Source organism: Callithrix jacchus, chromosome 15 (genome assembly GCF_049354715.1).
Source record: "Callithrix jacchus isolate 240 chromosome 15, calJac240_pri, whole genome shotgun sequence".
NCBI classification, from domain to species: domain Eukaryota; kingdom Metazoa; phylum Chordata; class Mammalia; order Primates; family Cebidae; genus Callithrix; species Callithrix jacchus.
In genome coordinates this window covers 104,191,103-104,209,982 of record NC_133516.1, presented here as the reverse complement: position 1 = coordinate 104,209,982, position 18,880 = coordinate 104,191,103, and the positions used below count along the sequence as shown (strand labels likewise).

The 18,880-nt window shown below is 39.1% G+C and overlaps 1 protein-coding gene across 7 annotated transcripts in view; it reads left to right on the top strand.

Annotated features, from left to right (window-relative positions):
• Nucleotides 1–6,548: 6,548 nt before the first annotated feature.
• Nucleotides 6,549–18,880, top strand: part of GTPBP8 (GTP binding protein 8) — a 129,752-nt gene continuing 117,420 nt past the window's right edge. For 5 of the 7 annotated variants that reach the window (XR_013527757.1, XR_013527756.1, XM_035274528.3 and 2 more), the window contains exons 1-5: nt 6,549–6,915; nt 8,515–8,613; nt 10,300–10,430; nt 12,364–12,463; nt 14,956–15,074. Coding sequence is in view for 5 of the 7 variants with exons in the window: in XM_035274528.3 (XP_035130419.3) it covers nt 6,580–6,915; nt 8,515–8,613; nt 10,300–10,430; nt 12,364–12,463; nt 14,956–15,074 (785 nt within the window). In the remaining 2 variants the exon portion in view is untranslated. Of the gene's footprint in view, nt 6,916–8,514; nt 8,614–10,299; nt 10,431–12,363; nt 12,464–14,955; nt 15,075–16,104; nt 16,139–16,430; nt 16,563–18,880 lie in introns of those variants that run through there. The other 2 variants (XM_078352388.1, XM_078352389.1) reach the window with 2 other exon arrangements.

Sequence of the window (18,880 nt, the reverse complement as noted above, 5' to 3'; positions counted from 1 at the left end):
TCATACCAGCTGAGTCACCAATTCATCGCACTCGTCTCCAGAGGCCCCATGCTTTATTACAGGTGGCAGAGACAGCGGCTGTGATTATAACCTCCTTCCACAGGAAGAATTCTGGTGTTGCCATGTCCTATTAAAATAACTACAGAAGGTTTCTCCCACTTTTCTCAAAAATCTACAGAAAAATCACTTGTATTTACAGCGAGACCTGGAACACATCTTTCCTACAAGTACACAACCTCACGATAAGTTCAGATGAAAAACTTCTCATTTTTAAATGTTTTTATCTTTTAATTTATGTGCAGAAAACAGTTCACATAGCAGGCCTATGGCTGCTGCCCTTAGAAAGATTTGTTTATGAGATTGGTGCTGGGCTGACATTTGAGAACTTGACTGGTAAACAGTTTCCTGTATGAATAGAAAACGTCCTATTCATGGTGGGTGGCTCGCTGTATCTAATCTATTGGTACAAACAACGTGGTACATACTGAACCTGCTTTCCTTCTGCAAATCTTACATTTCAGTGACTATAGTCAGTCACACAGGCACTACATGCCTATATGGTCAGCGCTCAGTAAAAACCCTGGACTCCTAGGCTCAGGGGAGTTTTCCTAGTAGAGAGCATTTCACACATGTTGTTACAACTCACTGCTGGCAGAATTTCTTGCATTAATGTGCAACTTAGAGGATGATTAGAAGCCTGTGCCCAGCTTCCTCCACACTCCACCTTGAGTGCCTCTCCCCTTTGCCAGGCTTGCTTTGTATCCTTTTGTTCTGGGAAATTATAGGCATAAGTGTAACTGTATGCTGAGTCCTGTGCATCCTTGCTCACCTAATTTCGGAGCTAGTCTTGAGAACACCTGACATACTCTACCTATGAATAAGGTAAAAATTTGATTATATATCAACATATCTGCCTGTGAATGTTGCCTCATCTCAGGGTGTTGGAAAACATTTCATTCACTTCCAATAAGGTAACGTGATATAAACTAGAGGTGTACTACAAAGTAAACTTGCCCACTAAAATAACCTTGCTTAATACACGACAGTAGTTAAAATGTTAATGAATTAATCATTCAGAACAGCAAAATCCATACTATTTTCCACCAATTTAAAAAATTGTCTGAGTTTGTTACTGTTATGAAAACACAGTTTGAATATGGCAAATAGTATTCCAAATTATTTTAATAGCACTTGTATGAGACAGAGTCAAATGCAAAATTACGAATAAAAAAAATTAAGACCACTTAGAGCAATCATCTCTCTCTATTGATTAAAAACAAATGAAATATAAATGAACTTTTACTCCTCCTCCAGAACCCAAATCTTTCTATGAACTTGCCTCCTGCATATGAGTACTGTCTGATGGTTAATCTCTAGATCTCTTTAGAGAAATCTGTCAGTGCAGTAGGAGCAAACTTAAAAGAAAGCTCAAAAAATTTATCTGAAAAAGAAAAAAAATTCTCTAAAGTTGGTATATTCTCTGAAGATACATTAATCAGGTATTTAAAAAACTCAATGCTTTCATGAGCTCCAAAGAAGCTCCAAGATCATGGAAAATATGTCTCTACTAGTTCTTGAAAGATGATAAAATAATAAATCTCAAGAATAATAATTTATAACTTTATTAAGAAATTAAGCCTGGGCATAGTGGCTTAGGCCTGTAATCCCAGCACATTGGGAGACTAAGGAAGGATGATTTCTTGAGGCTAGGAGTTCAAAACCAACTTGGGCAACATAGTGAGACCCTATCTCTACAAAAAGAGAAAAGGCAAAAAAAAAAAAAATAGCTCTGTAAAATTAGCTGAGGGTGGTGGTGAGTGCCTGTGGTCTCAGCTACTTAGGAGACTGAGGTAGAAAGATCACTTGAGCCCAAGAGGATGAGACTGCAGTGAGTCATGATTGTGCCTACTCCAGCCTGGACAAAGAGTGACACCTTGTCTCTAAAAAAAAAAAAAAAAAATGAAAGAAATTAGGTGAACAATTCAAACTTGTTCCACAAACTCGTGTCATGTGTCAGGTAATATCTAAAGTAAAATTTAAAAATGAATGTTGCACAGAAAATTTGAGAAAAACATGATTAAATGTATTTTAAATTTAAATTTTTTATTCAGATCGTAGTTATTACAATTTAAGTAATTTAAGTTATATGTGGAGGGCCGGGCGTGGTGGCTCACGCCTGTAATCCCAGCACTTTGGGAGGCCGAGGCGGGTGCATCACGAGGTCAAGAGATCGAGACCATCCTGGTCAACATGGTGAAACCCCGTCTCTACTAAAAATACAAAAAATTAGCTGGGCATGGTGGCGCGTGCCTGTAATCCCAGCTGCTCAGGAGGCTGAGGCAGGAGAATTGCCTAAACCCAGGAGGCGGAGGTTGCGGTGAGCCGAGATCACGCCATTGCACTCCAGCCTGGGTAACAAGAGCGAAACTCCGTCTCAAAAAACTCCTCGTCTTGTTAAGACAAGGGAAAAGTCAGGGTAGGAAAGGTCTGGTGCAAATCAGACACTGAGATGTGATCCATTCACTCTCTCTACTTCTAGAAGTAAGTTTTGCTAGAGTCCCTGCTCTTGCTTGTCAGGGCATTCGAACCATGTTTAACTTAGGATGGGAGTCCTCTAATGTCCCCAATGTCCCCTGCTTACCTAGGACTACAATGCAACCTGCTTCGTGTCTTAGATGGATTCCATAAGCTTTAAACCTATAGGACCTGGACATAAATTGGGATCACTCTGGACCCATTGGCCATTCACTATAGAGGCATCACAGAACAATTGAGAGGATTCTGCCCTACCTGTCTTCCTTCTATTCTCAGCTGAGCATGACAGAGTATAACTATGACATTTAGGGCAGATGAATTTTAGCAATAAAAGCTGATTCTAGGGATGATGAATAAAGTATGTAACACCCGTCAAAGTCATATTAAATTTTTAAAACCTTGTTAACTCTGTGGTGAATGAACTCCACATCAAAACAGAGGGTTTTTTTTTCTCAGAAAGTTGGCCATAAATACATCCTAAGTCATATCAGAATAAGCATGTGATTATCTGAGATAAGCATTCCAGGGAGAAGTACAAGGACACCAAAGAAGTCAGTGCGGCTGGAAGGGAGTGGACAATATGTCATCTATAAAAACAGATGAAGTCAGACAAGAGTGGAAGAGGAAAATGAAAGGTCATATCGGTTCTCTTAGGTTAGTGCAAGGACTTTTTCTCTGAGGGAGACTGGAAGCTCTTGGAGGATTTAGCTTATAGTTTAACTGGATCATGGCTGCTGCCACTGAAATGGAAAAAGTACCCTTGTCCCCCTCGCAGGGCATGTGATGGGGAGTGGCTCACTTCTTCAGGCCCCACTGCTCAAACCTCAAGGGGAGCATACAGATGGGCAGGTTATAGAGCTCCGACACCACGGCAGTGTCTGGGGTGGATGTTTACAGCCTGAAACCCCAGTGGGTGTGGGCTACCGTGTGCTCTTTTAGTTTTGCCTTCTATAGGCGGCCTGTGTTAACCAGCTCAATTAGACCCCTCTGCCTTTACAGAGGGCTTTCAGTATCCTGGGTTCTTACCTTGGTGTACTGGAAGAATCAGATCACACGTGGGCTTGGAGAATGAGTGCATGATTTTATTGAGTGGAAGTAGCTCTCAGCAGATGGGGGAGCCAGAAGAGAGATGGTTTTCCCCTGGAGTTGAGCCACTCAGTGTCCCTCCAACTGCCCCAGCCAAACTCTGCATCATTCTGCTGGCCTATGACCTGCTGGCAGACCGCCAACATCCTCTTGACATCAAAGAGCTGTGTCTTCTTCCATCGATGTGTTCCTCTCAACGTCCAGCTGCTTGTGTGTCTGCCTGCTAGGATCTCAGGGTCTTTATAGGCACAGGATGGGGGCATGGCATACCAGGGTGGTTTTGGGAAATGAAACATTTGGGCACAAAGCCAGGAGTGCCTGTCCTCACCTGAGTCTGTGGGCACAGGCCGGGGATGGAGCTCTGGCCATGGACCTGCCCTTCTCTTCCTGGCACTTCCCTGTTTCCCTTCCGTATCATCATGTTGCAAACATACTGAAGGGGGCAAAGGGCAAAGGTGGGTGATCAATTTGAAAGCTACTGCAGTAATCTAGGTGGAAGATAATGGTGGCTTATATCAGGGTGGTAGCAGTGGATGTCTAAAAAGTGTCCAATTCAGGATATGTTTTGAAGGTAGAGCCAAGAGGATTGCTTACAACTTGGACTTGGGGATAAAGAAAAAGAAGTCCAGAATTTCTCCCAAGACTTTTGGCTAGATCCATTGGAGGAGATGCCATTTAAAAGGAAAGAAGAACAGATCAGGAGACAATTCAAGAATATTAGAAGTTCCATTTTGGACATTGTAAATGGGAGGCACATATTAGATGGCAAGGTTTTCTAATCTACAGCCCTTCTTTTCCCTGCTTGGACTAAATCCCTATTCTGAATCTTAGCCCTGACCTAGCCCTGACCTAGCAGGCTAGATCCCTTACTCCCAATCTACACTTACTGGCTAAGGTCCTACTCCACACACAAAAAGATCACCTGGAACCAAGATGGTGCCAACAACCAGATTCACAGGACTATTGCCAGAACCCAGAAAGTCCTGTTGCAACATCCTATCCACCAGACGTGATTCCCTTCAATACTAATTTTGTTTTTATTTTTTATTTTTACAGGGACAGAGTCTCGTTTTGTTGCCCAGGCTGCTCTTGAACTCCCAGGTTCAAGCAATCCTCCTGCTTCGGCCTCCCAAAGTGCCAGGATTACAGGTGTGAGCCTCTTTTCCTGGACTTTCACAATTCCCTGTAGAACAGATCATTTCCATTGCAGCTCTACCATGGGGTTATTATACGCAAATTCCTCCCAATTGTAGGTTTCTCCCTTCTCACTAGTAGATCTCACTGCTACGTATGTTTCACATTTCAACTTCTGCAAATTAGCAATGAGTTTAATTATGTTGAGGGAAAACATAATAATGTATCACTAACTCTAAACCATCCTTCTGTCGTTTTATATGCTTTGTTTATATAGATGCTTTTTAAAGATAAAGTGAAAGAGAAAAAAGATAAATTGTCAAGTGGTTTTACTAGTCATATTTCTTTCCGGTAGACTGTGTGATCCCTCAGACTTTGCAAATTTGCTGTAAAAACTGTCCTGTCAAATAATTCTAAAATGTGTCTATTAGTCCTGGAACACCTCTAAAACCTAAGAATTGCCAAAATACTTTTATGCTTTTAATTCCAAACCTGGGGCTCCAACGTTTGAAAACAAAATGGCACATACAAAAGCACTTTCCAAGTATATTACATACATAGTAATAAGAATCCCAAGTTTCTGATGTATAAAACAAAGTGTTATATACACTTTTATATATGGAGGAGAGAGAATAGCAAACAGAAAGGCACCCCAAACCCTAATGCAAAGATCGATAAAAAGCTCCTGGCCAACATGATGAAACCCCGTCTCTACTAAAAAATACAAAAATTAAGTGGGCATGGTGGTGTGCACCTGTAGTCCCAGCTACTTGGGAGGCTGAGGCAGGAGCACTGCTTGAACCTGGGAGACGGGGGTTGCGGTGAGCCAAGCTTGGGCCACTGCACTCCAGCCTGGTGCCTGGCGACAAAGCGAGACTCTGTCTCAAAAAAAAAAAAAAAAAAAAAAAAAAGCCAGCCAGCAGCACATCAGGCTGCTGTATTGGCTAACCCTCAAAGTCGTTGGGTCTGTTCATTAATTTTTGTATCACATTTATTCAAGAATTGTCCTGTTTAGTTACTCAACAACCTGGGAAATAGCTCGATAGGCCATGAGTTACCCTTTCTTTGCTATTTGCTGCTGATGCTTTAGAAAACCTAGTTTTTTTTTTTTTTTAAACATACGAATATTTTTCAGTTATTTATTTCATCATTATGATATCTGTATCTCCCATTCCAGCACTGATCGGCTTTAGGCAGAAGCTTTTGAAATAAGGTGATATTATGAAACGTTCACGAAACAATTCTGTACCATCTGTGCAAGACTGTTTTTGTAAGAAACCTCTAAAATTTAATGACATTTCCTGCAGCTACAGAGAAGGCTGAAATACAAACAGTCCCTTTCCCGAAAACGAGGTGCTATTTCAATCACATTTCTCACCAGCACTTTTCTTTTTTGCGAAAGTGTTTGTCCTAGTGATGTGAACGTATGACAAACGTCAATGGTTAATAAGATAACCAGAAACTGTGAAAATCAAACGTGCCTGGAACGCATCAGTTTCACACTTTTAGTCCTTCGCTTGAGACTCAAGGGCCACATGGCCAGGTAAGTCTTTCACCTCTGGAAACCGTTCAACATCCTTCCAGTAAGAAATAATCGTTAAGGGCAAGGTGTTAAAGAAATCCAGTGAGCTGTTCCCCACGGGTCACCGCCTCCCTCCACCTGCCTCCACCCTCCGACCGCGCACTGAAAGCAAAAAGCTTAGACAGGAGCGAGCGAGGCCAGAGACTACAACTCCCAGCAGGCGTCGCGGCAGTGGGAGGTCACGCATGCGTAACCCAGGCCCCAGGACTACAGTCTCGCTGCCGGCCTTCTGCGAGGGGAGAATGGCGGCGTCCCCGCTGCGGCTAGGACCGGAAAAGCTCTTTGAAATGCCTGCGGTGCTGGGGCGACTGAGCCGCTATCAGAGCACGTCCCAGGCCTTTGCTGAGGTGCTGCGGCTGCCGAAGCAGCAGCTGAGGAAGCTGCTGTACCCGCTGCAGGAAGTCGAGCGGTACCTCGTCCCCGACGGGAGGCAAGACCTTCACCTGCGGATCTTTAACCCGAGCCTGGAGGACATCGCGAGGGCGGAGAGCGTCTTCAAGGCCACCGAACGTAACCGCATCGACTACGTCAGCTCCGCCATCCGTATGGACCACGCCCCGGACCTCCCCCGGCCTGAGGTGAGAGCGGCGATTCTCACGGTTTGCCGGAGCTCTGGCGTCCCAGGCTCACCGCTGCCTCTGCCGTGGGGCTAGCGGCTGATGTTGCTGTTGTGTTTTGTAGCTTTGTGTGGGCGCATGTATTATTTTAACTAAATAGGGACATGCCGATGCTCCATGTACGTGGGGATACCCGAGAAAGCCCTCGTAAGTAGAAAATGCAGTCAGCCGAGTCGTTAAGTCGACCCGCTGTAAGCCAGACACTGCCTGGATGCAGTTTACATTATTTGGGAATTAATATAGAAGACTTAATGCTTTAAAACATTTTGAGACCCAAACTAAACATTCAAAATAGTAACTTGTCTTTTTTTCCCCCCCAGGTAAGTAGGGAAAACATGCCAGACAAATCAGAATTTAGACAGTGAACAATAGGAAACGAGTCAGTTTCACAAATGAGAGGACCCTTATCAATAATTAACTTTCGCCTAAACTTCCTATCATGTGCAAAAGTAATAATTATCTCTAGATGGCAATAACGTGGAAAGTTTTTAATAGCAACTTTTAGTAGTGAAATTTCTTGAGTAAGCATTTTTGCATGTCCTACAATTCAGTGATACTCTGTTCTAAGTCTGCTAAAAGGCAGCTGAACTCTCCATAGGTATTTACAGTGACTGCACCGTTGCCCAGAGATTTTTCTTCTAAATATATGTAGAACTATAGTCAGGACTCAGAGTACCTAAATTATTTAATGATTTTGAGACAGCCATTGCTTTTTTACTTAAGCTTCGAAATTACTGGATTTTTTTTGTAATTCGTTTTTAAAATTCAGTTTTATCAGCAAATTAGCATGAGGTTTGCTCTGGCAGAGCATTTAACATTTTTGCAGGACTCAGATCAATTAATTTTGAAGGACTGACCAGAATTTTGCATGATAGGATCCCTGGCCCGTGCCCACTAAATGTCCCCCAATTGTCTTGATAACCAAAAATGCCCTCAAAATCTCCAAAAATGTCCCCCAACGGCCAGTACAGCCCTCATTTAGAACAATTGATTGGTATCGTACCCCTCACCTCCAATACCATGTTCAAAAGCAGAGGAGAAAAGCTTAATTGGAACAAGAGTGGTCAAGGGAAAAGAGTAAGTTTTTGAATTGCAGTGGTTTTTCAGTATACCAAGGGAGTGCTTGAGAAAATGTGCTTCCAAACATGTAGTAGTACTTTTCATCAGTTTTGTGGAACTACATCTAGTTTTTACTCCAAAAAGCTTTGTAAATATGAAATGCTTAATAAAAGCTGCATGCACTATTGAGTAGCATAGTGAAACTAAAATCACAGATTCTAGATAGACAGGTCCTGAGTTCAAGTCCCAATTCATTTACTTTCTATCTGTATAATTTTGGGTTAGTTGTGTTCTCTCGTCTGTAAAATGGGGATAATACCACCTACCTCCTAGGATGCTGTAAAAAAAAAATCGGAAAATATATGCTGAATGCTTAAAATAGTACCTGGCACATTGAATTCATTCAATAAATATTAGCTATGTTAGAATTTGAGGTGGTTTTTTGTAGCTAATGCAGAATATCATACACAGCTAGTACTTATCTTCTTTTTTCTTGTATAGGTGTGTTTTATAGGCAGAAGCAATGTTGGAAAATCCTCCCTAATCAAGGCTTTATTTTCACTGGCCCCTGAGGTTGAAGTCAGAATCTCCAAAACACCAGTATGTTGAAATTTTTAAATATGTTTGGACTATCTCTTGGATTAGCTGGCATGAATAAATGTTGGAAGGTATAAGAAATCATAATTGCTAAGTTCCTAGAGAAGTTATTTCTTTCAAAAAAGTAATAAAGTAAGATAGTCTAATGCCTTCATAGTTCTCTGGAGAAAACGAAGTGTGGCTGGATTTATTTTAGTAGTCTCGACAGTATCTTCAGGAAATCTTACTTTACCCAAATTTTGCAAAGAGTTGCCAAATAAAATGTCTTATTGTCATTCTATATTTCCATCTATAAGAGTGATCATCTAGTTCGACACTGATTTTAGGGGAAACAGCTTTTAGGTTTTTTTGGCTTTTTCCTCCTATCGTCTTTTCTAAGGTAAAAAGTACATGAATTAGTTACACACACGTTGGGCATATTCTTACGTGCTTGTTATCCCAGCCAGCCTGCTGTAATAGCTGTCATTTTCCTCTACTTTCTTCTCAATGACACAGTCTCTACCAATATCTAAGATACCCTTTCTTCAAAATCACGCCCACTTTCTCACCGTATCTGGCCATGGTAAACCTTTCCACCAACCCTAATGTTCACTATCCCTGCACGCATGCATGCAGGCACATGGCACGCGCACACACATACATAAACGCATACTTTTCATTGAGCTGGAACCGTTCCATGAAACTTCACTGGGTCTTTTCTTGCTCCCCAGTTCATATAATGATTCTCTGGCTCCACTGCTAATGATTCTTTCCATTCCTTAACCCTCCCATCCTTACTCCTGCGCTGCCTCACGAAATAAATCAGCTAAATTATCACTGCTAGGTAGAGTGATCTCCTTCCTTTCGTGAGAGAACAATGGAGGAAATGTATTCTTCACGTTCCCAACCTGTAATTCTAAAATCATTTTCCTATAGACAAATAAAGTAGGAACTTAAAATCACCATTTATAAAAATCTTTCCTTTGATAAGGAAAGATCTTCCTAAGATCCAAACAATTGACTTAACTTTTAAAATTGCCTATATAATCTTTTCTTTTCTGATTAATAAATGTCCTATGGACACAAAACTACAAATAAACCACCTTTCACCATCTTTACATCAATTTTAGTTGCACAAATATTATCATGTTGTACATGCAATAAAAATTGTTTAATGAAAGCACAAAAATCCACCTAATAAAACATGCAAAATATCTTAATTTTAGGGAAGCAATAGTCTAGGTATAAGAAACAATCAGACTTTGGATCTAGGTTTTACGAAAACATGTATGACTAATGGTAAGCATTTTAATTTATCCTTGCCGTAATTAGTTTCTCTTTAAGGTGGAGATAGATTGTTCATCAGAGAATATTGACTGATACAGTCACAATCTAGAACAGGGTGAATTTTTCACTAAGGGTTAATGAAATAGGAAAGACTCCAAAATATTTTGCCTACATGTTTCTAATATGGAATCTAAAGTTCTTAAGTCATACAGATTCTTTTTGTAAAATGAAGGAAAAAGGAGTATGTTGTAAACTTATCTCCAGCCATTTCCCTTCTGTCTTCTTTGTCATCATCAGCATAGTTAAGGTTATATGCTTGGCTTTTAATAAACATTTATTGACTGAATGGAAGAGATTTTGAATCATTAAGTAGATTGAAGACAGATTTTAAGATAGCTTTTCTTTCTCCATTTACTGTATCAGGGACACACAAAGAAAATGAACTTTTTCAAAGTTGGAAAACATTTTACGGTGGTGGACATGCCAGGTTATGGCTATAGAGCACCTGAAGATTTTGCTGACATGGTAGAGACCTACCTAAAAGAACGAAGCAAGTAAGGAAAAAATTTTCATATAATAATAGTTATACATTTAATCCCAAAGCATGTTTTCATCAGCAGAGTAATATACATATGGTCAACACTTCAGTTTTATCAAATGACTTATTTTATAAGGTCCGTTTTATTCTCATAATATTATGCAATACTTAGGACCAAGGTACGTACTGCTTGCTTGTTCACTGTCGATAGTTTAGCTTACCCTTAATATTAAATTTAAGTGTTTTCTCAAATTGAGATTGAAACTAAAAAGTAATTCAGCATAGTTTGGATTTTTTTTTTTTTTTGAGACCAGACCCAGGCCAGAGTACAGTGACACGATCTCGTGTCACTGCAACCTCCATCTCCCAGGTTCAAATGATTCTCCTGCCTCAGCCTCCCGAGTAGCTGGGACTACAGGTATGCACCACTGTGCCTGGCTCATTTTTGTGTTTTTAGTAGAGACAGGGTTTCACCATGTTGGCCAGGCTGGTCTTGAACTCCTGACCTCAGTTGATCCGCCGCCTCAGCCTCCTGAAGTGTGGGATTACAGGCGTGAGCTACTGCACCCCAGCCCATTAGCTTTTTTTAAAACCAAACTCTTAGCTGACTGATTTTGAAAATGAAAATTATTGGTTAAAACCAGCAAATTCTGATCATTTTTAAAATACTTCAGACGTCACATCTGCTGCAAAGGTTACCTCTTGTCTCCTTATGTAGTCAAGTGATAGTTCTGTTTCCATAATTACACAATATATAGAAAATTGATGTTAATCTTTTAAAATGTAAAAAAAAAGTTTGTAAGTATCCTTGTTGTAGCTTTACATAGAGGGCAAAATCAAATATTTACATAAGAAAATGCAAAATATAAGGTGTCTGGTTTCTGTTATCTGTTAGTCTTACATTAATAAGTTTCTATACAGGGCAGGCACGGCGGCTCACGCCTGTAATCCCATCACTGTGAGAGGCTGATGCGGGTGGATTACTTGAGGTCGGAAGTTCAAGACCAGCCTGGCAACATGGCAAAACACTGCATCTACTAAAAATAAAAAACAAAAAATAGAGCCGGGCGTGGTGGCTCACGCCTGTAATCCCAGCACTTTGGGAGGCCGAGGCAGGTGGATCACGAGGTCAAGAGATCGAGACCATCCTGGTCAACATGGTGAAACCCCGTCTCTACTAAAAAAATACAAAAAATTAGCTGGGCATGGTGGCGCGTGCCTGTAATTCCAGCTACTCAGGAGGCTGAGGCAGGAGAATTGCCTGAACCCAGGAGGCAGAGGTTGCCGTGAGCCAAGATCGCGCCATTGCACTCCAGCCTGGGTAACAAAAGTGAAACTCCGTCTCAAAATAAATAAATAAAAAATAAAAATAAAAATTAGCTGGGCATGGTGGTGCATGCCTGTAATCCTAGCAGCTTGGGAGACTGAGGCAGAAGAATCACTTGAACTCAGGAGGCAGAGGTTACTGAGCCAAGATCATGCCACTGAATTCCAGCCTGGGTGATAGAATGAGACTCTGTCCAAAAAAAAAAAAAGTTTCTATAATTTATGGTTAATTTGATTTTTATAATTTATAATCTGTAATTTATGGCTAATTTGATTTGTGTCTCTTACTTCTCCTCAAGTTTAAGGTTTTTAGAGGTGGGAACTCACTCATTATATACCAAGTCCCAGGCAGAATGTCTTATGTCCAGTATATCCTTATTGAATTAAATGAATATTTAGTGAATTTAGTTACTGAAATTCACTAGTAAAATAAATAGAATTGAGACCTACTGGACTACAGGATAAACTTCTGGTGAATTGAGAATTCCTTTTGCCTAAAGAAATTTTTTAATTTTGGATTGAGAAATATTCAAAGGAAAATTTCTTAGTATAGTAAGGAAGAGGGGATAAATAAACGGGTATATTTTATATTGCCATTAATCTTCATTTCTGCGTTATTATAGCTTGAGGAGAACATTTTTATTAGTGGATAGTGTTGTTGGAATTCAAAAAACAGACAATATTGCCATTGAAATGTGTGAAGAATTTGCATTACCTTATGTGGTAAGTACTTCCTTTGAATCATGGATGCTATGAGATATCGGTTCTATGTACATCTGTGCATACATGCACCTTTTAACAATTGAGCTTGTATTACCTCCTCAAAAAATAAAGGAGGGTGCCTTTTGAATAATCTTTTCAGTTAATCATCCATTAATATTAATTAAAGTAAGTTCTATGGCACTTTTATTCTCTTTTCCAACTCTCAGCTGTATGTTTTGAAAATTATAGTCAATAAGTAAAGCTTGCTTTAATCTGTTCATTTAATGTTCCCATGTAGTTTTCATATTTTTTTCTTTTTATAGCAACATAAATATTTGTTCAGCACAAGTCAGTAGCTCTTTAATAGCAGTTTGGTAGATAGTACTTATAAGAATGTGAATAAAACTGCAACTTAAAAATTGCTTAATTTAAAATTTTAAAATTGTTCCAAGAATATAGCAGCCTCCAACACACACAAGTAGGATTTTTATATTTTTAAATGAAACAAAATTTCTTCTGGGAATTTCTTATCAGTACTGTGTGTCTTTTGACCTAGAATAGAATACAGAATTGTAGGTTGGTATCCACATTAATTTTGCTTTGTGAGACTTCCAGATAAAATAGCACTCTTAAAGTTTCTTTCCAAAGAAAAGTGAAGAACCCAATAACTATAATTTCGGTTCAAAATCATGTCAGAAAGCCACTAATATGTAACAGTGGAGTTCAGTACAAATCACATCATGTTACTAGTTAACCACTTTTATTTTATTCTTGGGGTTTGCAAAAGTCCTGTGAAGCATTAGAGATTATTTATAGTTGTGAGGAGTCAAAGGGTTGATAGTCTACTTAGTAAAAATGCCTAAATATTGCCGAATTAAGTAAGAGTATTCCTTATTTGGTATCACAGATACCAGTTTACGAAATCATATGTTTTCCTTAATTTTAACTATAAGGAAATATTACTTTCTTTGTTGGAAAAGGAACTGGAATAGAGAAATTTTATCTGTATCTCCTTTTAAATATCAGTATGTTTGCCTTTATGAGGAAAGACTCCCATTTGTGGAGGGATTCACAGGTAATTAGAACCCACAGCCTTTCTGCTTCTCATTATGGGAAAAACACTGGAACCATGTTTTTCGTCTGCTCTGATACCACAATAGTTAACACAGAAGACTTCTGTGGCAAAATGTGTTGGGGGTTTTCCCCACCAACAAGCAGAGGACACCAGCTGAGTATATGAAAATTTGATTCTGATACTGTCTACCTGGAGATAGCATCAGATCCTACATAGTAAGGATTCTATTGAGTATTCAGTCCCCAAGACTGCCCCTCTCACCCAGCTTCAGACACTAGTCACAATTTTGGGCCTCTAGAATATCGAAACTGGCTTCAAGTCTGGGTTCCCACTACCCCCTCTTTGGGTTTAATTGCTGGAGTGGCTCACAGAACTCAGGGAAACATGTTTACTGATGGTATTATAAAGTATATTACAAAGGATACAATGAAGATGCACAGAAACTCCATATCCTCCTTGGGCATGCCACCCTCTGGAAACCTCCCTGTGTTCAGCTGTTTGAAAGCTCTCCAAACCAAGTCTTCCTGGGCTTTTATCGAAGATTCATGACATCAGCATCCTTTCCCCCGGGTATGGTGTGGGACCCTCTTGGGAATGAGGGTCATATGACCCACAATCAGAAAGGTGAGGGAAGATTACAAGTCTTATCTTGGGGCAGGTGAATGGAAGGCAGGAGGCCAGAGAGATTTTGTTTCCCAATGCCTAACACATCCAACATTATAACAAAAGATCGTAACAAGGGCTATGGGAGTTATGAGAAAGGAACCATGAACATACACCTATATATATATATATATATATATATATATATATGTATATCATGATACCACACTCTCCTGCCATTAGTATCTTTTAAGACTAAAAAGCATAAATGATTTGCCAGGAATACCTGGTGGATTAAGGTATTGGAAGAGTTTAATTGATTTTTGTAATCAGCCGTACTTTGACCCTTCTGCACTATGTACTTGTCTTTGGACAAGTAAAATTCTGGACTGACTTGGAATATAACGAGTAGCCACAACCTACAAATACCCTGAATTCTGATTTTTTCTTTAGAGTGTAGGTCAAAAACTGATTACAAATGGGCAATTTTATATAGATAAAGCCAATATTCATTTATATATCCTAAGCTGTCAGGTATATTGTGATCATCTAAACATTTGTTTATCACAATTACAAATATGACCCTTCTTATTGATCTTTCCAAGATACGATGGCCCTGTGGTTACAGCACTATCAGCAGCAAACACATACTGTATACTTGATGTGTTTCACACATTTGCTTATTTAATCTTCACAGTTCCTCCTTCATGGATTTTTGTAATCATTTTTTAGAAACATACACAGGTAACCTAGTTGTAAATGAAATATTGTAGCGAAAATGTGTAAAATTATTAACAACCACTTTCCTAATGCTTAAAAATTTGTTTTCTTGTAGATTGTTTTAACAAAGATTGACAAATCTTCCAAAGGACATCTTTTAAAACAAGTGCTTGAGATCCAGAAATATGTTAACACAAAAACTCAAGGATGTTTTCCTCAGTTGTTTGCTGTAAGGTAAGAATCGAATTGTTTTGTTTCCTATTTTTAATGAAGTAATATAAATGAGAATGTTGTGGGTTTTTAAATTTGTTTTATTTCAATAGTTTTTGGGGAACAGGTGGTTTTGGAAACATACTTTCGTGGTTATTTCTGAGATTTTAGTGCACCCATCACCTGAGCAGTATACACTGTACCCTATGTGAAGTCTTTTATCGCTCACCCCTCCCACCTTTCTCCTGGGTCTCCAAAGTCCATTTTATCATTCTTACACCTTTGTGTCCTGATAGCTTAGCCCCCACTTATCAGTGAGAACATACAGTATTTGGTTTTTCATTCCTGAGTTACTTCACTTAGAATAATGGTCTTCACCTCCATCCAGGTTGCTTCAAATGCCATTATTTTGTTCCATTTTATGGCTGAGTGGTATACCATGAAACATTATACCACATTTTCTTTATCCACTTGTTGGTTGAATTGTTTTTATAACTTTATGTACTGAAAACCTGTAATATTATATCAGTGTTTCTTAAATTGTCACTTAAAAGGCATTTGAAAGCCAGGCACAGTGGCTCATGCCTGTAATCCTAGCACTTTTGGGAGACCGAGTCAGGCAGATCACCTGAGGTCAGGAGTCCGAGACCAGCCTGGTCAACATGGTGAAACCATCTCTAGAAAAAAAAAAAAAAAAAGCCAGGTGTGGTGGCAGACACCTGTAATCTCAGCTGTTTGGGAGACTGAGGCAGGAGAATTGCTTAAACCTGGAAGGCGGAGGTTGCAGTGAGCCGAGATCACACCACTGCACTCTAGCTTGGGTGACAGAGCGAGAGTCCATCTCAAAAACAAACAAATGAACAAAAAACTGTAGTATATCCATACCTGAGAAAACATTTTGGCTGATCTCCATACTGATGGATGGATGGATGGATGGATGGATGGATGGATGGATGGATATAGGAAGACAGGTACATAAATAATATATACAATCATAGTAAATTTTTTAAAACCTGAAAAGTCTAACAAAGTAATTGAATTTTTGTTACAAAAGGAACTAACTAGAATATTTAAAAAAAAAAACAAAACAACCCAGGCAGAATTAAAAAAGAAAAAAACTAAAAAAATCAAGACTTCTTCTGGAAAACAAAGCAAGATGGAAAGTATACGGAAATTTTTGGAATCATGAAGGAAATGGATGAGATAATATTGATCATCAGATCTTAGGATATTACACAAAGTGGCTGGGGGAAAAGAAGAACAACAGATTAAAAGATGTTCTGCTTTCATGCGTGAAATCACAAGAATTTATAAATTTAAGTTGATGAATTCAGATGTTATCTCTGAGGAAAGGAGGAAAATTGTTTTTTCTTTTCACAGCACTGTGACCTTTTCTGGAATCCATCTATTGAGATGCTTTATAGCCAATGTAACAGGAAATCTTGACTTAACTAATTAATAGCTCCCAGTTTAGCTGAAGATTCCCGAAGAAAAAAAGAAAGAAAAAGAAAACACTTTCTGCTAACTGGAGTTACATACCTAGAAGAATTTCAACATTGTTTTAAATGTTGTGCATCTGTAACCTCCAGGAAGATCATTTCAGCTTTAAAACCTGCACCTTCTCAAAACAAGAATTAGCGCCTCGGGGAAAAAAAGTTTGTAAGTAATTGAATTATGGTGTCCATTAGAACGTATACCCTATTTTAACAAACTGACAGCAGCATACAGAAGTCCATAAAATGAAAACCTGTTACAACTATGTAGAGAAGGGTTTGCTGTTTTATTGGGCTTTTGTCTTTTAAAGAAAATGTCTACTATGTGTATTTTTTAAAAAACATTAAAATAGGCTAAGTAAAAGGGGGTGCTTTTCTTTTAAGCATCAATAGGTAAGTTGATGAATATATGTTCCTATGTAAGCCTGTTTGAGTCCTTATTTGAATATTGAAAACATTCTTGATGTTTTCAAAAGAACAGAATTCAAGTTCCAGTTCTGATGTTTATTATGTATGTTGGATCTTGGGCAACTTACTTGATTTCTCTGAAATTCATTTGTTACTCTAAACTTGAAAGCTATTAAGAATGAAATGAATGGTTTTACAAAAGGTAACATGTGAGAAGACAGCTACACATTTGTAAAGCCAAACCAACAAAGAAATACAGAATTCACAGGTAGATTTATCACATGAAATGTCCTTTCATAGAGGAAGTAACATTTTCACTAGTGAAAATTCGAAAAACAAAAATAGCTTTAAGTGAGAAAACTATTTGCAAAGGGCAAGAGAAAAAAGCTGACAGGACAGTTTCGACTGCTACATTTAAGGTTCAGAATGGAAAGATAAAGCCTTTCAAATAAAGTTAATAGAAAAAATTTTTGTGAAGGTGCCACTGACCTATTCATGTAAGTGGCTTAGTTTTTCAAAGTGAAGCTGAATAGTAAAAGATTATAGCTGTATTGCTGGATAAAAAAATTAAAGCTATAAACCAACTTTGTGGCTTTTTTCAGAAAACTCAATCTGAATATATTGTCATTTGTTTCATAGTTCATGGAATTGGTCTAATTCTAACCAGCTGTGTTTTCAGCTAAAAAGATTTTTTAATATAGGCATTCATAAAATACAGTGACAAGAATTTTCTTACAAGTCATCTATTTGTCTGCCAGTGTTACTCTACTGCTTTGTCTTATTTTTGGTTCTATAAGCAGAGCCTGAGCCAAAAGCTTACATATGTAAATTTGGAAAGTGATCCCAGGGAACAGTAGCAAAATGAAACAAGACAGACAAGCCTATTAATGACATATTCATTGAGTTAGCCAAAACATAGGCACTAGTGCTAGATCTTGAGGGAACATCTGAGAAGTCTTAGGAAATACTGTTCTACATACACATCAAGTGAGCAGGTTCTATGCAGCCTAGCCCCAAAGGCTCAGGGTGCTGAGATGCCAAAGAGGCTGACAAACCCAGTTTGTCAGAAACATTTAATAGGGACTTCTGCACAGAAGCTACGTCTCAGGCAGTGATGAGACAGTGGATCCCCGCAGTTACCCCCAGACCCAGGGCTTATATGCCATGCAGAAAAGGGCATACATGCTTCAGAAGGAACATGTGAGACACTGAAGTCAACCCTCAGGGAAAGGCAAGAATGCTGTGCACAGCATAGCATATAATTTGCTTAAGGCCAGGATTTACAGTGAGTGTATTTTAATAGTACATAAATGTAGAAATCTTAGAGGCATTCCTGGAACAAGTTATCAGAAGTCAACATGATAGATTAGCATCCCAGATGGAGTTGTTTTAGCTTCACACTGTGCCTCTTTCTTTGAGGAGGGGATGGGGTGACCCCACACCTCTTCCAGGTTGTACATACTCAAGTGCCAGGCAATTCCTACAGCTGGTCAGAAGCTCAGGGGCAGGAAGTGAGAAGTCCCCAGAGCAAAAGGCAAGGTTCAGCCCTACCTGAAACTGGTTGCCACAGCAGTGACTTTAATAAGGCCAAGAGAATTTGAAGTGGCACACAAGAGGTCTCAAACACTGTTCTTATGACTTGTATGTCCAGAAGTGATAAAGCTGCTACTCACTAGGGCGTGGATAATCCCAGCACTTTGGGAGACCAGAGTGGGTAGATCTCTTGAGTCCAGGAGTTTGAGACCAGCCTAAGCAACATGGTAAAACTCCATCTCTACAGAAGTTTTTTTTTTTTTTAATTAGCCCTATGGTCCACAAAGCTATACACCAGTTCTCTTACTAATTTACCTTCCATTTCCTAATAGGTAAAGGAAATATACTGAACACGGGACGCTTAGAAGTTAATGGCCTTTCTAGACTTCTCTGGAA